Below are 24751 nucleotides of genomic sequence, written 5' to 3' on the forward strand. Positions count from 1 at the left end.
GCTAATTCTTTACATCGTTCTTGGAGGTTGCTGTCATTTTCCTGGGGCAAGGGCATCTAAGCCGATGGACTCCCTCTTCCCCCGCCCACGACCGTAAGGAGCGGGTCCAGTGCTAATTTATCCAGACGGGTCAATTCCAGCCCCCTGAGGTGCTGGTAGCTCTCCCTCCTGGCTGACTCGCTCCCTCGCGCGCTGGGCATAACTGCAGACCCTCGGTGTCCTCACCTTGGTGAGCAGGTCTGGCATGTCCTGCAATGGATCTGCATCGTTTCACCGCGGGCTGGGTTATACTGGTGCTGGGCCGAGGCTGGGTCGGCACCGGCACAGGTATATCGGCACGTGCCGTGGTCGGGTCGGGATGTGGAGTGGGTGCCCTTGCAGCCTCCGCGCTCCCTTTCTGGTTGGGTAGGGCGACAGCATCGTTGGCTTTGCTGCGGCGGGCTGTGCTTGTAACGCACATTGACAAAACCCTGCATGCGTGCCAGGTTTAGTTTGAAGGATGGAGAGTCTTTTCCTGAGCTCTACATGCTCCAAAGCCAGGGGAAGCTCGACTTTTTCTACCCTTAAAAGAAAAAGCTGGTTTAACTTTAGATTCTTCTTCAACGACATGAAAGTTTTGGCTGAGGCTGGGTCCAATGTGGATTAACTAAAGGTGCGACTTTTAAAACAGTTCAATGAAATAAGAGTAATTTTGTATGTGGGGGTTCTTAACACCTGCTAAACCAGTGTGGGCGAGAGCGCCAGCCTCTGAAACAAGTACAAGTGTCCGTGGATTAGCACTGGGCTGTGAGTTGTGTTTTCTGACCAAACAGCTGTCAAAATTGCCTCCTTGGGCTCAGCCTGGCTGCTGCTGGAGACAGATACACCCCACAGCGAAGCTGCAGCAGGGACTGTGGGCTGTCCTTCCTTCCCTGCAGTTCAGGTTTGCACAGTAGTACAAGCAGGGAGGATGCTGCAAAGGTTGAAGCCAACCCTGCTACAGGGTGCCAACCGCAGCTAGAGAGAAATACAGGCAGGAAAAACCCCCTTCCAGCTCAAACAGTTGCTTGCTCAGCTGTGAGCGTGTCTGTGTGTCGGTGGGGGGAACCAGAAAACACAGGAGGAAGCTGTGCGGCCGACTGTATGGATCCTGTATGTGGCACTGTGTACTGCGAGTGTTGATACCGATAGCTTCCGTACAGAGAGGTGAAAGCTCTCATAAACAGGACTGGCTCTTTATTTTAACCGGGTCTGGAGGGATCTCGGTTTTCCGCCTGATCCTGGGTATGGATCCCTGGGAATGGATGCCAGCAGGTAAGCCAGTGTTACCTGAAGTGGGCGAGCAGTTTAGCCCTCTAGCAAACGTTTAATGCAAAGGATGCATATGGTATCAAAAGTTTTTTGCTCCTCATTTGAAGCTCCACTGTCATATGGATGCTAATTATAGTCTAGGACTTTAACCTGATACCCAGCTGTGGCTGTTCTGGTTGCAAGGAGCCAGTGCTACACAGCTTGCTGGTCCTCCCGAAGGAAGAGAAATTTGGGTGGAAATTCTGGCCTCAAGGAAGGTTTCGGCTTAGAGGGCTCTGGGCCCGGTGAAAGCATGTGTGCAGACACGTCAGTCCCCACAGGTGATGGGCTGTGCAGAAATTTTGGTTTCAGAGTGAATGCCCCACAATTTTAACCAGGGACAGTAGTCACAGGGGCTGGAAGCGAGAGGCAATTTCTAGACTCAGAAGTGAAAATAGCCCCAAATAGTGATTCAATAGAAAAGGTTGCTTTTAGTGACTTCCTCGAAGTCATCAAGCAGTCCAAGTATTACAAACAATTTGCCATTTTCTGGCAGCTTTCACTGTAGTGATTTAAAATCGCTTATTTTTGAGCAGCAAGCAAGCCCAGCAAAATCCTAGTGGTTGTCAGGGCTTGGCTCCAACTTCACAGGCTCTGGGTTTGCTGGGCACCCGGCAGCCAGTGGTGGAAACCTCATCTCTGGGGTTTTGCCTTTGCTAGTCAATTAGCAGCACACAAAGCAGGGCAATGCTTCACTTTCGGCACCTCAACCGTGTGCAAAGAGTGAGAGCAGGGAGTGAAATGCATTGCTGATTTGCAATTAATTTCCTAGAAGTGGTTTTGTGCTGTGGACACTTGACTGCCGCCGTTGGCAGTGATCAGCCTCTTTGCTGATAACTTCAAACCGCAGACTTAAAAGCAAGATCCCTTCAAGCAAAGTGCACGGTCTGAGTCGGTGTCAGGAAGGGAAGCTTGCACAAATTTATCTGATCAAGGGCTAAAGGTGCCTGTCGTTTTTAGGACCGCTGATCCTCATGTCAATATGAGTGAAAAGGAAATTGAAAAATTCCTCCGTGTTGGTTGTCATAGCATTAAAGCCTGGCACGCTCTTCCCCAGCTCGGCTGGTGTCCTGGACGTGCTCCACGGAGATGCCTGTTGTTAGCAGCTGGCACTTAAAACCTGATTTAGCAAAAAAACCCAACGTGTTGTTTCTTCCTGGAAACAGGAGGACTGCGGTGCCTGCGATGCCAAGGGCTTGCAGGCATAACCGAAGGGAGTTTGCAGTGCTTGCTGGGGGCTGTCTTCCCTATCTGCTTCTCCTGAGTCGGGAGGGAAAACGTGGGCAGCCGAGCACATCAGTGGTTTTAAGCGGGTGCCCCCCCCGCCCCAAGGTGTTTAAATCGGAGGGCTGGGGCAGGCGTCGGGACGGTGTCGAGTTGGGCTCCGCAGTGGCACGGAGCAGTGGGCACAGGGGACCAGAGGCTGCTTCTCATGGAGCTGTTGCCACACGAGTGGAGCCACAGCTCATTTATAGGGGCTCTAAAAATATCTGAAGGATAATCAAAGGCTCCCGCAGAACAGCATATGCGCTAACCAGACTTTTCGGCTCTCTGAAGTCCCCCGTTTGAAGTTTTTTTGATCCAAGGGGAAAAACAAGTGTGCTGTCTGCGCTGCCGTCAGCCGCCTCGTTTCTGGGGAGGCTGGTGGTCCCTCCGGAGGCACGCAGGGGTGGCAGAGCAGTTCGGAGGTGCCGGGGCCGGGACAGGGAGCCATGTGCGGCGTGGGGATGGAGTTTGTGGAGCCACGTTCCGGGCTGCCATCACACCTTGTGATGCTCGGGAGAGCTGTCCTGGAAAACTGGGTAGTTTCAGGTCTGAGCTGTCTTCTCAGGGGCGTTTTGGAGCCCGTTCCTTGCCAGGTTTATCCCACGTTCAGCGGTCACTAAGAGTTCAGGGAAGCAGAGGAACCGGCTGGAAGCCTCCAGGGCTAGCACTGGTAATGGCTGCGACACAGCTGCTGGATTAGGTGCCACTCTCTCGTGGCAGACAGAGGATTACAGGCCAGTCCCGTTTTAATTTTTAAATACCGTGGGGGAAAAAAAGCTTCTAATAAATCTGAAGTGACAATGAACAGCAGGGTTAAGAGAAGAATGGTTCTGTGGTGGCTATTGCTGCTTTTCGATACACTGGGCTGGGAATTACTGAGTAACCCCCCACTAACCCCCAGGCGGGAAGGATTGTCCCTGGCAAACATACCACCCGTGTTCAACTCCCTATGTGGCAAAAATACAGCTTCTTTCCCTCCACCTCTACAGCAAATGCTTCAGTAGCATCAGCCTCGCCGCACAGCTGACAGGCTGGTGGCAACCCTCTTTGCAAAGCCAGGAGCAACCAGCGGCCCTGGCAGATTCGCTTTGTTGTTTCTCCTTGCGCTTTAACGCTGTGACGGGTGAGAAAGTGCCCCCAAACTGTCAATGAGGCAAACACTTCCCATTCCTGCCCCCAAAATCTTGTTTTCTCTTACTTTCATGTGCAGTTTTTGATCTCTATGTCTTGTTAGGAACCAGCTAATTCCAGTGATAGTATTAGGTCAGCTAAGTAGGTATTCCTCCTTACAGATGCACGGTTTACAGGGTATCATCAGCACTACCTTGAAAGTACTGAGATCAGCAAAAAGACTGACTCCGAATTCACTTCTTAGTTTTGTTTCAGAGATGGAGCCAGTATCTGGGAGGTATCTGATTCCCAGATCCTATTCCCTAACCTCCTCACAGCTGCAGGAAAGCCTTTACAGCTTTGTTTAGCTGCCACCTTGCTGAAAAAGCCAATAGATTTCCTACGCTTGGCCAGGACAGGACTCCATTGCTGACTGCTCCCCTTCTGATCGTACACCCAACCCTTGATGACATCCCTCAGAGGACCTTCTCTTGACTCACCCCAGTATTTTGTACCCCTGACATGAGCTGCAAGCAGAGGGGACTTTCCCTAGAGTAAACAATGCAGACACACTGTTGATACAGTTTGAAATTATTTACTTGTGGTGATTTACATGTTGTGCTATAACATTAGACACAATGGCGGAGCCTCATGCTCTGTTTTTGTGCTTTGGACTGTGCGAACAATATAGAGTCTTGACAACCAATACCTGGCTCTGTGCAATAAACACACTGGGACACTAAAGGACCAAGTAAGCAGAAAAGCCTTCTCATGCTGGAAGGCCACGAAGCACTATTTCACTTTGCTATTATCCTTGAGCAATTTGATTATTACCAGCAGAAGAAACAATATAAAGTGTCAAGTATTAGTATTTACTCATCATGCTTATCTTTCAGCAAATGAACCAAATACATTTTGAGACTTAGTTAAATTCTGAAACACTTAAAAAGTGCTGCCAAAGCTCTGCGCTTCAATTCAATCGAACTTCGAACTGACCTTCAAAAGAGTGCAAGAGGCGTGGTCCAAGCCACCTTAGCTCCCAGCTCTTACTAAACATTGAATCATAGAAGCATTTCGGTTGGAAAAGACCTTCAAGATCATCAAGTCCAACCATTAACCATGCCCCCTAAACCATGCCCTGGAGTACCCTGTCCACTCGCTTTTTGAATACCTCCAGGGATGGTGAATCAACCACTTCCCTGGGCAGCCCATTCCAATGTTTGACAACCCTCTTAGTAAAAAAATTTTTCCTAATATCTAACCTAAATCTCCCTTGCCTCAACTTGAGGCCATTTCCTCTTGTCCTATCTCCAGCCACCTGACAGAAGAGACCAACACCCACCTCACTACAACCCCCTTTCATCATCGTGCTCAACTCATCTTAGACATCAGGAACATCTGGGCAAAGCTTGGGCTGTATTTCTAGAGCCCAAATTACAACCTCCTCCATTTCTGGAAAAAAAACCCCGGGTGTCTTTGGACACTACTGTCAGATAATACTGATGACAGATGCTAGCAAAATGCAAAGTACTTTTTTTGTTCAAGGTGTTGAAAGCACAGTAATGTCTGGGAGAGTAGTTGAGCCTGAAAATTTTCCTAGCCCTGTTGAAGGGAATTTTCAATTAATTTCTGATGTATTACCTTGTGCTGGTTTTGGCTGGGGTTAAACCATGACATACCTCTTTGCAAAGCAAACACGGTTCCTCTCACCGTGCAAGGGTCTTTGGGACAAGAAATGAGGGGAAAACTGCACTGAAAAGTGTTACCCTTACAGAAGACCAGCTGCAACCCCTGCCCCTTACAACTGGGGAAGGGGGCTGAGGGTAGCAATGAGTCCAAAACATTCCAGAGATGTTTTAGTGACTATGGATGATCTGTGCTTTTTAATCTCTTCTGCTATAGCACACATTGCCTAAAATCAAACTAGATCATTTCTCTGGGAAGATCTAGCTCTGAGGGGAGGTCAAGGCAAAGCAACATATGGCTACAACCTATGTTTTAACCAAGTAACTCCTTAATATAGTCAGGAGTTATTTCCTCTGACCTTTCAGTCCCCTCCTCTGAACAGAGGCCACAGCAGGACACCACCTCTCCCAGGCGATGCTGGATGCAATATGGGAGCTGCATTTCTCATTCTCTTTTACAGTAGTCATGTTGTTTGGTTTCTGTCACTGGACAAGGGACTGTGAATGCCTGTTCTTAAACTCGCAACTCTCTGGCCCTTTGTGAAAAGGATTGTTCATTCTGACCAGGTAGACACCCCCCACACACACTTTTTTTTTTTCTTCCTCCCTACAGTCTCTTTGCTTCCAGCTTCTTCATGTTAATGGGTTATAGTAGGAAAAAGAATCAGTGCAACCACTGAATAGCCATTGGGGCATCTAATGGCTATTTTTGATCACGCATGTAGCTTAAGAACATTAATTGCTATAATTGTTTTTTCCTTCTTTTCTTATGATGCAGTTTATAAGCAGCACCCTTTAATTTAAGACATGTTTGTGGTGCTCGCTGATGCTCCTGTATTTACAGCTCCAGGAGCTGAAAATCTGTCTGGCGCTGTTCTCTGGCCATATTGCACTTAAGTGATACTTTTGCAGCTCACGTTGCTGAAGCCGCTTGGTACGATGGCACTGAGCACTTCTAAGTACTTTGTGCTTATATTCGCAACGTTGTCATCTACCACAACAACTCCCCACAGTTTGTCTGCTTGGGCCAGTTGAGCACCTCCGGCCCTTGGGGTGCTGGGGCTCAGGGGCATAAAAGCATTGCTAAACAGGCAATACAGGAGGTTCAGAGGGATAAGGGCAGGCGTTGGAATGCGATGACAAACAGCTCCTATTAGCAAAGTTCAAAAGGGCCCGGGCTGAGCATCCCAGCCCCTCCAGTACCACACGTACGCAGCATTCCTCTTGGTCAGGACAGCCAGCACCCATAACTGCACTTGCTTTCAGCCCCAGCGCAGCAAATGGCTGCCTCGTTAAATAAACACCTGGCAGTCTTTGTTCAGGCTACGCTGAATGCGAGAAACATTCTTTCCAGGCTAAAATGCCAGGCAACAAAAATGATCCAGCCGGGAATGATGCATGCATTTTCACTCTTCCTCTCTTCCCCATTTAAATCCCATTGCAGCAAACGAGGGAACAACACCGTTTGTTAACACTGATGGCACCACTTTGCTCGTAAGACAGATTTGTGGTTAAGTAGCATGTATACACGTATTTTTCTGTTGTAAAAGAGGACCTTATATTGTTGCAGCAAAATCAGATTGTGAGGGGCTATTCCTTTAGATGCTATAGTATTGCTATCTAATTACAGGGTGTGCCAAAACCACCAGGGGCAGAGGCAGATAATGCTGTTTACACTCAGTCACCAAGATGTTAGAAAAGGCTCATCTGCAGGAGGCAGAACTAGAGAAGTCTCTTGGCAGCAAGGCAAATATTTGGCCCTTCAGGCTTTCCGGTGCCAGCCAAATAGCATCATACCATGAAGTTATCCTTCTTATCGTTATCCTAAAATGAAGGAAGAATCACAGTGCTGCCAGGAACCTATATGTAGAGTAGGCCAACATTGCAATGAATTTTGCACTTAAATGGAAATAGTGATTCCAAATCTATAGGTATATCTACAGGCAAATCATGAACACAGCAACTATTAAGAATTCACTATCAACTAAACCCCTGTGTCTAGTTTATTCACAGTATCCTAAAGCTTTTTGTTAATAAACAAAAGCCCATAGAGCAAAACAAGAAGTCAATTTTCTTTTCGTTTAAATCCCCTCTAGCCAGTGGAGCAATATCAGAGATTAAAACATTGGGTATAAGATTCATTGGCATACTTAGCTTTTCTGTTTGTTTGTTTGGTCAAAGCTGTTTTTATCACTTTCTTCAAAATGATCCTGTAACTCCTGGCTACACCACCTATAAAGGGAATAGCAGTGTAAAGATAACAGAGTCATCCATCTGTGTGCATCAACCTTGTCAGTCTCTTCACAGAATCACAGCATCGCGGGGTAAACTAGAGGAGGTCATTCAGCGCTGTACTCCATCAGATTTTGAGTGCCTCCAAGGATAGGGATGGGGACTCCCAACAACCTCCCTTGGCAACTTGTTCCAGTGTTTGACCATCCTCACAGTAAAAAAGGGTTTTTTTCTTTGTTTTTTCATGTGTTCAAATGGAATTTCCTGTATGGCGATTTGTGCCCCGCCTCTTGTCCTGTCACTGGACACCACTGAAAAGAGTCTGACTCCATCTTCTTTTCTCCTCTCCCAGATCAGGTCTTTATACATATTGATAAGTTTCCCCCCCAGCCCTTCTCTTGACCAGACAGAAGAGTCCCAGCTCTCTCAGCCTCTCCTCCTACAGAAGATGCTCCAGTCCCTTAATCATCTTCATGGCCATTTGCTGCACTCTCTCCAGTAAGTCCATATCTTTCTTGTACTGGGGAGCCCAGAACTAGGCAGAACACTCCAGATGTGCCCTCACCAGTGTTGAGTAGGGAGGAAGGATCAGCCCCCTTGACCTGCTGGCAATGCTTTTCCTAATGCAGCCCAAGACACTGTTGGCCGCCTTTTTGCTGCAAGAGCACATTGCTGGCTCGTGTTCAACTTGGTGTCCACCAGGACACCCAGGTCCTTTTCTAGAAAGCCGCTTCCCAGATGGTCAGTCCCCAGCCCCGCAATGGTGCATGGGGTTGTTCTTCCCCAGGTTTAAGACTTTGTGCTTCTCCTTGTTGAACTTCTTCAAGAGGTTCTTGTCAGCCCATTTCTCCAGGATCTCCACATCCCTCTGAATGGTAGCACAATGGCCTGGTGTATCAACCACTACTCGCAGTTTTGTATCATCTGCAGACTTGCTGAGGGCATTGTCCAGGTCATTTATGAAGATGTTAAACAGGGTCAGTCCCACTACCAACCCCAGTCACCACTAGTGACTGGCTTCCAGCTGAACTTCATTCCCCTGTTCATAACCCTCTGTGCCTGGCGCTTCAGCCAGTTTTCAGACACTGGTTCTAGTTGTTTCCCTTTGTGAACAGGATGGCAGCCTTCACTTGATAATCTGCTAGACTTGTTTGACTAAGCCATCAAAATGGGATGGGTACTAGATTAAGACTAGCTTAATATTTTGAATTAAACAGAAGATCAAGCTGACCCTGCAAATATGAAGCGCTCTGAATTTTTCCGTGCTACAAACTATATGTTTTCAGATTTTTGGATGCCTTGTCCCCATGGAAGTCCCTTAAAGCTGTGTCTACTACTTGAAATAAAGTTGTAGGACAAGCAGTGTGCTTATGGGGTCGTAACATCATCACTGCCAATACCAGACTTTCAGTCCATCTAGACACAAAAAAAGGACAGTAAACACTAACATTTAAGCCACGTCAAATCTTGAAAGTGCACACAAATAACCAAGCCCTGGAGAGTCTGTCTGGTCAGTGAATTCCTTCTGTCTGGAAGTGATGAAATACATGGCAGTTCTTAAGGGTTGTCTTCGAGTAATGCTGGTATGAGGATTTGAGTGCAATAGTTAACTGTCAAACCAAAACCATCAATCAACTGCTAAGGTATGAAATGATCCCACTTCTTTTGCCTAGTCTTAGATGTTGCCTGGAATATAATTAGAGCATTTGAAACTTTCTAGCTCAGAAATACCCAAACAGAAAAGGTGGCAGTAAGCAGAAAGATTTGGTCCAAGTTTTTGGAGGTAACACCAACAATAACTTTTTGTCCATGCTTAGGGTCTTCCTGGGTGACACTGTAGAAAGATAGAAGATATAGGTATTCTGCTAAAGGATACTGAAACATTCATATTTTCAGCAGTTGTCATGAATCCTAAATACAAGGTATCAAACACTCCAGGAAACAAAAGTAAAGGAAGGTATTTGACTTCTTGTTTGGCAGTGTTTGCTTCAAAGGCTACACAGGATGATAGTGTTGACTGTCTCACTCTCTGTTCTTCCTCTGTTCTCTCCCTTAGTTCTGTATCTTTTTCTAGGTAACCATCTACTGCACCTTGGCTTCACTTTCTCTTTCATACTGATACTTTGGGTCTGCTGTGAAAGTTAGTTTTGTGATCTTCATTTTTCACAGTCTTGTAGAGTATTATGAAAAACAGTGACTGGTAAAACATCTGCCGCATGTTTGTGATTATGGAGCCGGCACTCATCAAGGGACTTGGGCGACAGTGCCAGAAGCCGAGGAGTGGTTTACATGTCCATGATACCTTTGCTCCCCTCTGTTCCTCTACAGAAACAGGGACCTCACAGAAATGACAGTGGGCAGGGTAATAAAATGAATTCAAATCATCCAGGCAGCCAAACCCCTTGTTTGAGAACCACTTGATTTGGTGAGAGATTGTCCTTTAAATACATTTTCCAGACAGTTTCCTGGGCTAAGATGAGGCAGGAAAATCAGAGAAGGTGGTATAAGAAATAATGCTGTGCGGAGCAACTTTGTGGAGAGGAAGGTGGAAGGTGAAATGCAGCTTATTCCCCCAGACTCGGAGGCCTGGTGGAAATCTGGCTGGCAGTAATCATAATGAACCTACATGTGGAGCTGGTGCCACATGGCTATCTGTCTCCTGGGGTTCCTCAGCATTTCTTCCCAGTGGCTCCTCTCTGTGCCTGTGACATGTAAGCCCAGGCTGCACTTGCCCAGCACATGGCTTTGCCCAGCGCCATCCTGGCTCAGCATTTCCAGCTCCACGCTGGAGGCACGCAGGAGCTCATGAGGCACCTCAAACATGATCATCTCATTCCACACAGGGTTGATCTTGTGTTTTGCGCGTTTGGTCTGCTTCTTCTTCAGCTTCAAGGACTGATGCCTCAGTGTCACCTTGACAGAAACATCTGTATAGGAAGTGGAGAGAGACACCATATTGATGAGCATGCAACAAAATGAATGCAAGATAATTTTAACTGGTGACATCAGATTGAGAGAGAGAACATAAGAAACATTGACCTTGGTTTTCACTTTTTAGAAGTCTTCAAATCTCCTTGGCTTCCTAAGCCAAACATCTATTTTTTTCTGCCAAACACCACCCTTCCTGCTTGCTTTCTAGATTTGCGTAATAGCAGAAACAACAGTCTCTGCTTGCATGCTATTCTACTCACCATTGCCAAGTAGATCTTTCAGCTGCTTGGAATGGAGATTTTTAGCCTTAATAATCACCACCAGCAGACGGTTAGCTGCTGGCAAGTAGCTGATAGAGAGCAGAACCTCCCCATGGCCTGTAGACGGCTCCTGGAAATGGAGACACAGGAAGGGTTAATTTTTTATACAATCTTGGCCATAACATTAGGAAAACTATATAGTACAAGTTGATGGGTGGAAGGTCGTGGACTGACCAAGTTGTCTCCCTGTCTTTGTACAGGAGATCTTTCCAGTTATACTGGATGAGAATAAACCTGGCAAAGATGTCTGAGAGCGCTCCTCCACTCATGAGGCCCCGATCACATGCTTCCTTTTGTTGCTGGAAAGTAACTGCTTCCTAACATCTACTTTTAGGGGAATATTTAGTCAGAAGACAAGGATTTGGGGCTGAACTACATGCAAGCAGTCAGATACTCCTTTTTTGAGAGATTAACTAGCTGCCCTTTATTTATGTCCCCTACTTCCATTACTGCTTTTCATAATTCACTCTTCATTTCAGCCGCTCTTTTTGTCAGGAGGCTCTGACCAGACATGGACCCCGGTCCACACTGCCTAGCAGGAGTGTAGGGCTCCCTGGGAAAGCGTAGGCGATACCGGGGTCCGTGCCACACTGCCAGACCCTGGAGCTGGAGTTGGACCTTCTCTGACACCCTTACTTGCTATGGGAAAAAAACCCAGCCAACCTGAAATCCTCCATGAGCTCAGCACCGTACTTTTCCTTCCCAGCCTGTGAGCCGCTCTCCACTTTTTTTTTTTTTCTTTTATTTCTTTCTTCCCATTAGTGATTGGCCTCTTAGCCTCCTGACCTTGCTCCCCCCTGGGAGAGCAGAGCCGTTTCGTCCTGGAAGGAGAGAAAGCCCACGCCGGTGTGCGCAGGGCTGCCAGCCTGTGGCGAGGGGCAAAAGGGGAGCAGTTATTCTCTCAGTGAGTAGGAGCTTGTGACAGAAATCTGGTTTAGAGTGAGGTTAATGACCCAGAAGAGTCCCAGAAAGCCAATGTCAACTCAATAGACTCCCTTTGGACTCTTTAGCATGATCTACACGCTTTAGGACAGACAGCCCTTCTCCAGGCCATTTCTGTGCTCTGCACTCTCACTTCTAAAAGTGAGCCATAAATATTTCAAATTAAGTTTTCACCCAGTTACTTGCAACAGGCAAGGACAGGCCCCTGTATGCTCCGCGTGAGCTGATTGACTCTCCAGAAAACAAGGCTGTCATCGCTGTCTGGTTTGAATGACTTATTTGTCGTGCACAAATCAGGTGGGAGGCCATTAGCAAGGAAGCCTGAAATTCAATCCCAAATCAGCCCAAGTAAATCTTTTTTTCATGCACTCAGGTAGCAACGAAGGGCTCATATGCATTTCACTTACATAAATCCTGGCCTAAATCTAAGTGGATCTTAAAAAAAACCCCACATACAAACAAACAGAGGCAGATTCAAATGGGTATATGTCCACTACAAAAGAATAGGTCTTTGTACGTGGAGGGACAAATAAAAATACCACCTCAAAATACAAAACCACTGTTTAGGCAAGCCATAAGCTGCTTTTGTTTATTTATCCCCTCTACATCTCACCAGGTGCCACTCTATAGCTCTGGGCTAGGATTTGGTTCCTGTAGCTCCGGGCACAGATAGATACAGTGGAGATTGGGGGGGTAGCAGGTGGCAGGGCTCGGTAAACGTGCACGCACGCACGCACACACACACAAACACACACCTTGTCCACACGTCACATCTTGTGCTTATGGCTTTCTAACTCCTAATATTTTGATCAAGTTTTTGACCAGCCTGTATCCACATGAAACCAAAACCTGCAATGGTTGGTCTCTCCTGGAGTTTTGTGTGAAGAGACCAACCCAGAGGTTCTTTTCCTTCGCCCTCCTTCTGGGTTTTGGTTTTTTTTTTCTTTTTCCTATTAAATCCATAACCTGCACATATAGCCTTGCAAATTCACACAACCACCAAAGCTTCAGCTTCCTTTCTGTGCAATAAGGATAAAAAGCATCAGGGGGTCATCAATGAATTACGTGTGCAGGGCACCGTGAAATCACAAAAGGGAAGGTGCTATGCCAGTAACCACTATCATCGCTATCATTAGCAAAGCACTGGGAGGGAAGGAAGACAAGGATATCAGTCTGCAGTATCTACACTTTGCATTGCTCACAGCAGTCCATGAATTCCTGAATACTAATTACATTACCTGGTTCACTGTAAGCTCCCCTTTGAGCTCCTTCCCTTGTGTGTGGGAGAATTACTGGGAAGGTAGGAATGAAATTTCTGCAGCTCATGGCTTTTCAAGGAAATGTCAGACTTTAAACAAAGCCCAGTAACTTTGTTCCTGGATGGATGCTGTCAAAAATAGCTCCTCTTTTTTTGATCAGCTCTTCCTCACTCCCTCCCGCTTTGGTTCTCGATGAATGATTCAGGATCTGTATATAAGCTATCTGTGCAATGGTTGGCTCTCTCAGGTCCCAGATGACGCAAATTCAGCTTTCACTGCACATCCTCAGCTCAAACTGGGGCACTGTTCAGCAGTACTGTTAGCGTTAACCTTGTGCTGTCAGCCTGGAGAAGAAATGAATGCTGCCCTGTTTCTACGTATAGTTGTGAAGCTGGACCAAGGCAGAGTCCCCAGTATGTCAGGACTCCATCAGGTGTACTTCAGTGACGACTGACCATTACTGTGAACAGGCTGTTTCTTGGATATTGCTTACAAAGCAGATACTACAGTAGATTAAGGGGGTAAGGGGGCTCCATCTCTCTCAGTTTAGGAATTTAAATCATAATATTGGAATAATTTCTTTTGGACATCTCTTTTCACAGCAGCAGACTGGGGAACTCGTTTCAATATACGGCTATTAGGCAAATATTTAGCCTTGTGCTTGAAGTTTATTAAACTGATTCAGACCACCCATTTGTTTCTGCTGCCTCTCGCTCTGCCAGAGTTTTTCTAGAGTGGCCAGCTCTATTAGCATTCAAGTGGCAATCACATAAATTAGCATTATTGGAAATCAGAAATGCTAACTCTGTACGCTGAGTCTGTGGCCAACTCAGTGGAGAGCCCTAACCCCTGATGGTGACAGGCAATAATTTATTTCAGCATGCTCAGAGGCAATGCTGGTGGTGTTTTGCAATGCTAACCCCATACCGTACCAGAGTACAATAGGTACCTGTTTGTAGTGATGTACTAGTAGCAACAAGAAGAGCACCCTGCTGCCATGTTGTTAAGTGTATTGCTGCTGCTAGAAGAATAATCAAGTTCATGGTAGTGAAAAGGCTCCTGAGAAAACGTGCAAGAAGGTAGCACGCATGAAGCATGCCCTGTACCTACTTCAAGTACTGTAGGAATCCTTCCCTCCATTTCCCCTGTCTGTGCAGCTGGGAAGGTGTGGATAAGGAAGGAAAGGGAGCTTTTGACATGTAAGAAAACCAACACAATGCAATGAGTGATGATGGACAAAGCAGAATGAAGAGCACTGCTGGCCTGATCCCAGTAAGGATAAGTGGCCTTCAGTCAAACTTTTCATTCCCAACAATGTATTTCACTCCTAGCTTAAGGGTCCCTGGGCTGCCACCATACACCCTACCCGCACCCAGCTCTGCAGAGTCCCTCCGTCCTGCTCTGTAGCCACTCTCTGGTATTTCAGCTCTTGCCACCGTGGTCCTGCATCGCTAATTCACAAAAACTCATGTCACTTTTTCTAGACATAGGCTTTGAAGTACAGATATCAGTGCCAGATTGTCATGTAATTGAGGGAGGAGGAGAGGGAGTTTTGACGCAACTGAGAGGAGCTGTAGGTGGAAGGTCTGGGTTGATGGGCCTTTGATTGCTTTCTGAAATGGTTAGCTACAGACCAACAGAGAGCAGTGCTGAGTGACCTCTGCAGTCACACATCACCCCTCTAAACCTGGCTCCAAACAAATAAAGCCACCCGCTGACATGCAGCTGTCTTGGAAGAGGGCATCTTTTGTCCCAGCAATTAATCATTAGGGTTTCTGGACTACTGACACGGACTGAGTCCATACCTTCTCTGGGGTCTTTAGCCTTTCCCACTGGGCCATCCCAAAGGACTCCTCTGTGTTAGCAAGGCTCAGTTTGAGTTCCCCCACAATGCTGTGTCTGGAGAACTTGTCACAGTTTCTCAGGGTAAGAGTCAGTGTCCCCTCTGGCATCTCCTCCTCTGTTAATGGGAATCGCAGGACCTGCTCCCAGAGGGTGTGAAGCACCTTCTTCTTCAGCTCTGTCTGGGCCTCAGCAACACCAGACTTGCTCACCAGTGTGCCCAGTATGTAGCAATGGCAGCCAGCGTCTTGGTCCCCACTCATTCTGCCATGCATAGCTGGAAAAGAAAGACTGATTGTAAGGACCTCCCACAAAAGACAGTCCTGAAATATCTATGGCTAAATTGCTTATTTCTTGAGAGCCATAAAATAAAACAGCTGCGTAGACATTGCCCCTTGTTCCTGCTTGCACGGGGCAGACTAAGCTGTGAGCCCATGCTGTGGTGTTTTCCTCATGCTGCAAAACGTCCTTGTCCTTCTGCCACTGCAGAAGGATTCTGTTAGTGTTTGGGAGAGCAACAGCTGAGTTCAAGGAAACGTGCTCTGTTGAAAGATGCAGAGCAGCGATGGGGTGGGACAGAGCATGGCACAGGGATGGGCAGCTCTCATTTATTTTGGCACACAAAGAAAGCTTCTTACAAAGGCTTTAAAAGCAGAAGGGTCAGTCACAGACATCAGAGATGGGAGAGACCTCCCTCTTGGCACACATCCACCCTTGCAGGCCAGTGTGGGATACGTCTAAGGGTTATTACATTCTGCTTCTCCAACCTCTGGTAAATGACTCCTTCAGAAGCCATCCCGCAACCCAAAAGATCTGTGTCAAGAGACATTCATCCCTAATTTTATATCCTTTTTATGTTGGAAAGCCTAGAGCGAGAATGGCATTTCACACTCCTCTTCAGTTGCATCAACTCAACAGAACTGTGCTGCCCTCTCCGCAGCGAGAGGAGCACACCTTCCTCCGAGGGGTCATGAAACAGCACAGCTTTTTGGGCAAAACTGAAGTCATTGCTGCAGCCAGCCTGAGGACAGCCGCTCCTGAGCTGCCAGGTCCCATGGTTCATGGGGGTCTCCTGGCTTCTCGGGGGAGCAGAGCCAGATCCTGCCTGGATCCTGGAGCCAGGCGTGCAGGAGAGCCGGGGTGACAGCCAGCAGACACGAGTGTCCACCCTGGAGGGGAGCTGTGGGCTCGCTGCTGGCAGGCAGCCACGGCAGTGGCTGCCATTTAGCACGCTTTCAATTCTCTCCTCAGAGGGTATGATTTGATTAGGTTTCCACAGAGATCTGCACTGTGCATGAATTATTCAGTCAGCTTATTTTACTTTCCCAGAGGAACAGATGATGCTCCAGCCCTGAGCAGAGAAGCTGTTACAGTTGTCAGTTCCTGCTTCAGAGAGTGATACAGAACCTGGCCAGGCGCAGCCACAGGGACCTTTCTCAGTGGCCTATGAGATAAGTCTGGTATCTCCAGCTCAGCCTTTGACTTGGCTTGAGGAAGACGCAGAAGGGAGTGGGTCAAGTTGAAGAATGAAAGTTTTAGAGAGGAAGGAGATGATAGCAACGCCCTTTCCCCTGCCCCCAAAGGAAAAAATGAAAAGAAGAGGTTGCTTTGTACCATGTTTGGGACTGGAGGATCCAATCCTGGTTCCTGACTTCTGCTTTTGAGCTGTGCAAACAATTGTTCCCAAGCCATGCCCTGCACGCTCACTTCAAGCAGTGACATTGCCAGGTATTTCTACTCTGCAAGCCCAGAACCAGTGAAACATCCCGTGGTCCTGGGGACACGTGTTGATTTTAAGGTAGGAGGGGAACCGTCTATAAATTCAACAGGTGTCTTGTACCCTCCAGATGGAGAATGACCGGTGGAAAATCTCTGCCCCTTACCTTCCAGAAGGGCCACACGCAGCTCAGCTTTTTCTTGGTCGTACACAAGGGAGTAGCGCAGCTCAGGGGCCTGGTTACAGCCGGCTGCCCTCTCGGGGTTCAAGTGCTCCGTGACACACACGTCCTTTACTACACCTGCAACTGAAATAACCCCTTTAGCAAGCAGGTCTTCACCTTCCAAGGAGAACAAATCCACCCTGCTGTGACTCAACTTTTCTAAACGTCTTACTATTCCTGCACCTTCTAGGCAGGAATATAATTTATGTTTCTTCTTCCTCCATCATCATATCTCCTTTTTGCTCTGTTTTCTCACACTTTCAGCTCTTCCTACAGCACTTGGACAAGCCTTCTGCTCCCCACCACCTTGTGCTCTAAGATGGCTCACACACTTGCTCTTTTACCTTGTGCCTAGGCCAAGGTGTCTAAACTACACTCACGACTTGTTATATTGTTTTATATTGTTTTTAACTCACATTGGTGAATTAAATGTGGTGTTCTTTGGAATAAGAACATGAGACTGCTTTTGAGCTGCCGTGCAACTCTGCATTAGTTCAGACCTCTCTAAATGGTTTTTAATTTTAACAATACGGTCTTCGTCATGCAGAAGACATGTATTTCCATAGTGCTTGACCAGGTTGAAGATAATGAGCTTGGGAAGCTGTGAGGCAGTTTCTCCACATGTGATTTGGAAGTTGAATACATATTTCCTACTGAAATAAAGCAAGTTGCAAGACTAAAAGGGAAGCCACAGCTTTTTGTCATCAGAAGGTCAGGTTTTTTGTCAACTTTTGTCAACTGCAAGGTCAGTTCTGATTCACACAGAAAACAGTAGTGGGACCAGTCCTCCTAAAAATCTTAGCCGCAGTCCAGACCAGTTCAATGTGGCACCGAAAGGAGAACGCAATGATTCTTGCTTTATTTCAGCAGCACTTGAGCTATGAAATCAGGCACAGCAGGAAGCAAACTTGCTTGTGCCCTCAGCAGTGCAGAGAGGCTCTTACATCAACACACTTATATAAAGCTTTAGCCTACATGCAGCCATCATCCTTCAGCCTCTCCACCCTATAATCTTCTCCCTGACACCTAAGGATGTGGCTCAGACAGTCTCGTCCTCCAATGCAGCTGGTACTTTCTTTTACATACTCACAAGTCTCAGGGTGGAGGGGTGAATGCAGCAATTGTCCTCCCAGAAGGACAAAAATGTAATCTCAAGTGATTTTAAAAAACTAAAAAGAGTTTTCTTTTAAAAAAATCATGACAGGTAGCATTGTGTCTCTGCTAAATCTTCAGGAAGGTTTTATTGATGTGGTAACCATAAGAGTCAATTATCCTGTTAAAAGACAGCTGGGAAGGTAAAAATCAGTATGGAAGCAACCCAGACATGCTGCCAGATGTACATAATTAACATTGTGTTTTCTCTCCGGCTCCAGGAATCTTATGTTCCAGGCTTTGGCATGTTACCCTTTGGGCTGGCTGGAAAACAAGAATTCTGTTTGGCAAAAATGTCTGAGGTGTCAGCCTTTGGTTTCACTGCACATTACAGCAAACCAGGACCATCTCACCAAACTGGTGGAAAAAACAGCAGCAGAGAAAATAAAGTAGAAGCTTGAACCCCTGCTGCTGATGTCCCTGACAAGGACAGTGGCTGGACAGCTAGCGTTTGTCCTGGAAGAGATACTCTGCCTAGTTTTGGCCAGATATTTCACCCATACTCTGGCAACTGCTCTCTGTAAAACTACATTAAATACATGCTTTTCTACAAAATGTCTGCTTCCAGTGAGCCACATTCTTCAACACAAAAGTTGTTTAGATAAAAAAAATTTACAACCAGACACAACTACGACTTTGTTATCTGAATGTCCTGATGAGCTCTGTAACTACTTTCTATTAAACACATTCATTGAAGACAAAACTTACAGTGCTCATGATAAGAGTGAAAAGCACCCCATGTCTTCATTTTCACATTTATTTAACTACAATTACATTATGCTCAGAGGTATTACAGACCTACACCTAGAAAAGCAATTGTTAGTCAGAAGACCAAATGCTCTTACCGTTTTGAGGGAGAACAAACAGCTCTTCGTTGACTTGTATCTTCATCCTCTTCTCATCCAAACCAGTATGTTTTCCAGTAGCTGGTTCTTCAGTTGTCTTCAGGGAGTACTGCGTGTAGTTAACAATTTCAGGTGAAGTTACGACTGGTTTGGGGCCATAAATGTTGGGAAACTTCAGGAGTGCTCGAGGCTGTACTGGCTCTGCAGTTTTCTTAACGTTGAACTGAAAATTAAAACCTTGTTGATTACTTTGCACTAGTTAGACTAATTCTTATAATTCTCTCAATGTTAAGTAAGCTGAGTCAAGGGGAGAAAAGATGGTGCCTCTGGTCATTCTTACTGTCATTGTTTCTTGGGTTGTAGAAACCACTGCCTGTATGTCCAGAGATTTTCTTGCCAAAAGATACCCTTCTACTTGGTGTATGTCTTTTCAGATTTACTCCTCTACAGATGTTTGGTTGCAACAAGAAAAATATATGTTCTTATGGTTTGATTATTCCTCTGTTCCTGTACCAGTTAATCCTTCTTTCATAAATTTGTATTTTCTCTTAGCACAGAAATCAATCATGAAGTTCATTTTGCTATAATTGAGGTGTGCTATTTTTTACCCTGATGTTTGAAGTCAAATCCAAGGTTAAGAGGCTATAGCCACCCACAGATTTCAGTACATTTCACATGGGTGTGTAGTAAGCATTAGAAAGGCAAAGGCATGGATCATACCGTCACTTGGAGCAAGTATGACCATGCTGTAATAAGGCAAAGGAGAACTGGTTGAACAAATGATCCTTGCAATGGCATACCAAGAGTAGTTGATCCAGTGGTCACCTCAGCCTCTTGGACTATCTCTTGACTCTGTGGAACAGAGCTCCACCTGACCCTCAGACACACATTTCCCCTTTATTATACCGGGATTGAAATTTGGATTTATGTCTGAGTTTGTTCTTAAGATTTCAATTCCCTGCTGAATCATGAACATGCAATTGAGCAGAAGAACCTGAAAGACGGTGTAATGCTCAGGCAGCCCAAGCAAAGGTTGTCACAAAGGCATTACTCTTCTCCCAAAACAATGAAAAATATTTTAAGTGGAATATAACGGTCCTCTTTTCCTTATGTCCCCCCAAAAATCCTGTCTGCTCACAACTGAAATCATTCCTGATTCCTTTATATTTGGATTCATCAGCGGGAAAGAACAAAAGCTGACTAGCAAATGACCCTGACCCTTGCAACAGATTTTATTAATGTTTCCAAAACAGGAAAGACAAAAAGCAGAAGTAAAACTGCCATTTTGGTTGATTATTGTGCAGTGGGATTCTCTCCAACCCCGCTGCCTGCCAACCTATTCTGTGTTAAGTTTAGATCGAGGGTGAGCCAGAAAATGTTCGTAATTGTAATTAAAGTTTTTCATTAGTCTCATTGTTTCCTATTAATAATGAATGTAGATGATGCCCTGAAGCACTTGGCTGTGTTGGGACTTTGTGGTCCCAGTTCACATGTCCTGAGGGAGCATACCTATTCCTCAAGAAACAGAGCTGAAGAAAGAGAGCAGTCTTGGACTTTAGCTCCTTAGTCATACTCTGCTTATGGAGATCACAGCACTATGGTTACATGCACTTGGCAGTGGTAAAGAACTAATTAGGTCAGCAACTGTGTCTCCTCAAGGCAGCCAGTGCATCAGTGTTTAGGAAGTCCACTATGGAAAACAGCATTTTGTCTTGTCTAATTTTAGGGGCTCTGAAAGAGAAGTGGGTTGAGAAAGACAGACGTCACTGTGTGCAGTCCCCACCTAGCATCCAGCTGAGTTTGGATATTATGTAAGTCATTTGGTGCGGGTCTGTAGGTGAGATCCCTCTTTTAGAGATGTGAGCCTCATCAGTCCTAAAATACATAGGAAATTCAAAGCTACTCATCCAAACCTTAAATGCAGTTGTCCATTCTTCTAAAATTAAAGCAGACCAACCAAGCAAAATATGTTAGGAATCACTAGACAACAGCTTAAAAAAAAAAAACAGGTCGCTTTTATTCTGCAAAGGCATTACTTCTAACACGCATACAGTGGTCGGTCTCTGCTTTTCTTTCTCTCCTGAAGCCGCTGTATAAGGCTGCTGTCCTACCAGTCACTGACCATCACACCAGAGCGGTATGCCTGCATTGCTGTGTGCTGCTAGCACATGAAGCACTTTGGGATCCTTCGGGATGAAAAACACCACAAATGTGAGGTATTGTTAGTACAATCTTTTCTTCCACTTGCTAAAAGCCAGACATTTAGTCAGGAAATCCATCAGCACACAGCACCTAAGAGCTCCACTGGGTCTAAATATTCTCTTGTCTGTCTGCTCTGCAGAATTTGAGATGAGAGACATATGCAGGCACAGTGGGACTAGCCCACCCCCTCTTCCAACTGCATCTGCCTCTGTTTATTATTTTTGCTGCCAGCTCTGTTCCCAAGTGCTGTCTGCTAATCTAGGGATGTAGCAGTGCCCTATGGAAGTTCCCTTTGGAAATCAGCAGCGGTATCATAAATAAAGAGATGAGCAAAAGAGTTCAGATAGTTCTGCGTAAAATGTGTGAAAGCAAAGAAACCAAAAGTAGCAAGGAGGCTGCAACTGACCCTTCTGGGTCCCTGCCCTGTGCCACTCAAACAGTGCACCAGATTGTTGCCATTGCTGGATGTGTTCAGGAGTCTTCATTCTGCATGCTTTGATGAGACTTTGCAAATTTTAGTTGTTCTGTAGATGTATCTTTGTGTTCAAACTCTTCCTCCTCACGTATGCAGGGCATGTCCATGGGGAGCCTCTGTCTATAGCAAATACAAGCATCACTGTCATGGGAGACACGCCAAGCGAATAAAATGCAGTCTTGCTTCATCTTTCTTTTGTCTTCTCTGTTTATCAGAATCAGTGGCCCTGACAGGCTTCAATAATTAAGTATGTCAAGCACTGACTAGGACATACAGTGTACTAATGTAGTTGGAAAAAAGTCCCGACAGGACAATTTATAAGCATAGACACAGATGATAAAAGCTCAGAACTCAATTTGAGATTCATTCCTTCAAGGTATGTAGACTGATTCTGAATCAGTGACAGCATAGGAGAATGCATGTTCCTGGCAAGAAAACTATTTTAATTGGAAAGAATTGTTAAACATACGGAATATGCAAACTAAGAACATTTTGCACTTTCTGTGACAGAATGTTCATTCGGCTGCTATAATTTGGCCAGATTTCTTTAAAAAACCCCACAGCCCAGTAACATTAGAAATAATATTTCTAATTAGAAAGTCTACAATGCTAAAGGAATACAATCACTCAGGTAATAGTGATACACTGGGTGCAGGTTGAATAATTTGATCCCCTGTTGGGCAAATACTGGATTAAGTTATAGCAAAACTTGATGAATGTAGAAATATTGTGAGGACCAAAACGTAATAGCTGCTGGGTACTGGAGGCTTAACTGGACTTTACAGTGACTTGGTGCTTATTTCAGTCCTGCGAGCAGGATGACACCCTGGAGGACAAGCTCCAGGACGGATTAACACTTTCCCAAGATGTTTCCCAAAAGGCTGTATAAAAGAAAAATGTCCAGTCCAAGGATAGAGTTAAAGTAAAGATTTGAGAGGTTTCTGAGCTAGAAGATTACAACAATAAAAAGTCTCTTGTAGAAAGAGACTGATGGTAAAGTTATCTGTGGGTAGTGTTGTTCCAGACAACAGCTAGAAAAAATGCTATGCAAAGTGATGTGACGGTCAAAGTTACACATTTCTCATTCATTTTAACAGTAAACTTGCAAAATCTCAGCATTGTTGTACATCCTTATACACAGGAGTTCGCAAATCCCTTGTATGGGTTAGAAAAGACAAGAAAGGAGCCTGGAAAGGACATGACAAAACTATCAAACAGAATAGCAGGTGAAATTCATCATAGGAAAATGCAAACAGGTACCAGGAGATATTCACCGTGCTCATGGATGAATGCTTAGAATTAGCAGCAAGCTCTTGAGAAGTCCAAAGCTCAGTGCAGATGTTCATCCACGGTCAGTGGAGCCATCCTCCCACCTCTCAGCTACGAGGAGCTCTGGTAATGTGCTTCTGTGTGTCTGCACCGGATCTTACAATACAATTAGTAGATTTGGCCATCTTTCCTCAGAACAAACTGCAACAGGGGCGTGAGGGTGCCAGGGCTCTTTTCTACTAAGAGCCGAAGAGTGGTAGCCAGAAAGAGACTGAATATGTAATTACAAACATTAGAGAGAAGTTTAATTAGGACTCCTGCTACACTCTTTAAGAATACAAAAATAATAGGCAGCTCAGATAATTAAAAGGCAAACAAAGACTGTTATACAATGGATCACTGGCCTTTGGAATTGGCTGCTATGGCATAGCATTTGGTTGAATAGCTAGATGAAAATGAAAAGAACGTAGGCACATACAAACATCAAGAGCAACAGCCAACAGGTAATACTTTCAGAGACTGACCAGTGCTATAGCTCATGCTAAAGACCATAGTCAACCAAGGAAATCAGTCAAACATTTCCCTTTGAAGGAGAGCTTCCCATTAATAAGTATATTAAAGGGTCCTGTAGTAGCCCTTGCTTTCTCTCGCACTGAGCTCAGGAGTAAATCAGGGTTTTCGGATTCTAACAAGAAAGAAAGACCACACAGGGATGCCTGACATTATCCATACTCCACATTGCTCTTATAGTAAGTGAAAAAGCAATTCACAGTGTGATGAGATTGTCCAGTCATCACACTCCAGATTCTCACTTGCATTTTATTATAACTTCAATGCCTTGTTTTAACTTCACACATAATTAATACCCTCAGTTAGAGGGGCAGAGGGAGGAGGAGGGATGGTTTTCACAAGAAACCAGCTGTTGACCGGGAACTATCCTGCAGGAACCGTGAGATATTGTGAATAGAGTTAGAGAAATAGCTGCTATAGGAAATCCCAGCAGGAGTCATCTCCTCTCTACAGTGCTGCATGCCACCTGGTAAAGTCCAGTCTTCTCTCCTCAGGAAATGATTTCCCTTGTGATCTAGCTTGACAGCTAAGCAGCATTTCCAGTCCTCGTCCCCTATTTTTGCCATTAGCAGCTTTCTCTTTGGCAATGTGGCAGCTGTCTCCTGCTCCGGTAATTCTGTGGGTCACACAGCCCATCTCTCTTTTTCCCTCACTCCTGCTCCCATTAACATGTTGTTACATCCTGAACACAGTAAGCAGATAAATAGACAGCATAAATCACATGCTGAGTAGCCTAACAGAGAAGTTGCATTCCCACCCTCTGCATTTAAAGAAAAAAATCACAGAGTAAATTAGAGACTGTGTCTTACTTGCTGGACTGGTTGAAGCACACTGGGCTTAGCATTTTCCGTGTCCTCCTCTTGGTCCTTTTCTGAGAGTCCTTTCCCAGGTTGCTTGCATTTGCAGAAGCAGGTGAGACCGCAGAGGGCAAGGATGCTAGTTGCAGTCCCTAAGGTAGCCCCCAGGGCTATAACTGGGGCAGATAAAACCATTGTCCTGCACTGTACAGGGCACAAAAAGCACAGAAAGCCTGTGACTCCTTCTCCTCCCTGGGAGAGCAGCTCTCACGCATCCACTCCGATTTCTAGCCTGGCTTCATTCTCCTTGGAAGTCTGAAAACAATCCTCTTGTGCAGCAAAGAAAAGGGACCAATCTAGAGACAGAGATAAATCATCCCACCTTTGCTAGGCAACAAGGCTACCTTTCTATCCTGATGATGGAGTTTCTGCTCCAGGTCAGGTAGAGGAAATAGTGATTGTGGTGCCTGCAATCTCCATATAGCTGCAAACAGGCAGTTTTCATTGAAGCCTGTTCTCCAGCTCCACTGGGAAAAGTCTGATGTGTGATAGAGAGGAAAGACGTCAGCAGAAGGGGCTGGGCCT

At 45.6% G+C, this 24751-nt stretch overlaps 1 protein-coding gene across 2 annotated transcripts; it reads right to left on the reverse strand.

Moving 5' to 3' along the window:
• Positions 1-7438: 7438 nt before the first annotated feature.
• SYT13 (synaptotagmin 13) lies at positions 7439-24706 on the reverse strand. Of its 2 annotated transcripts, none has more exons than XM_052781951.1 (6): positions 24179-24706; positions 18854-19076; positions 16800-16934; positions 14880-15193; positions 10814-10943; positions 7439-10549 (listed from the first exon to the last, which is right to left on the reverse strand). In XM_052781951.1, the coding sequence occupies exons 1-6, from the start codon at positions 24359-24361 to the stop codon at positions 10245-10247; spliced, it is 1290 nt and encodes a 429-aa protein (XP_052637911.1). In that variant the 5' UTR covers positions 24362-24706; the 3' UTR covers positions 7439-10244. The 2 variants fall into 2 exon arrangements, with proteins under 2 accessions (XP_052637911.1, XP_052637910.1); XM_052781950.1 differs by having other exon boundaries at positions 16800-16940.
• Between the last annotated feature and the right edge of the window lie 45 nt (positions 24707-24751).

This window comes from Harpia harpyja, chromosome 3, assembly GCF_026419915.1.
Source record: "Harpia harpyja isolate bHarHar1 chromosome 3, bHarHar1 primary haplotype, whole genome shotgun sequence".
In the NCBI taxonomy this organism is placed as follows: Eukaryota; Metazoa; Chordata; class Aves; order Accipitriformes; family Accipitridae; genus Harpia; species Harpia harpyja.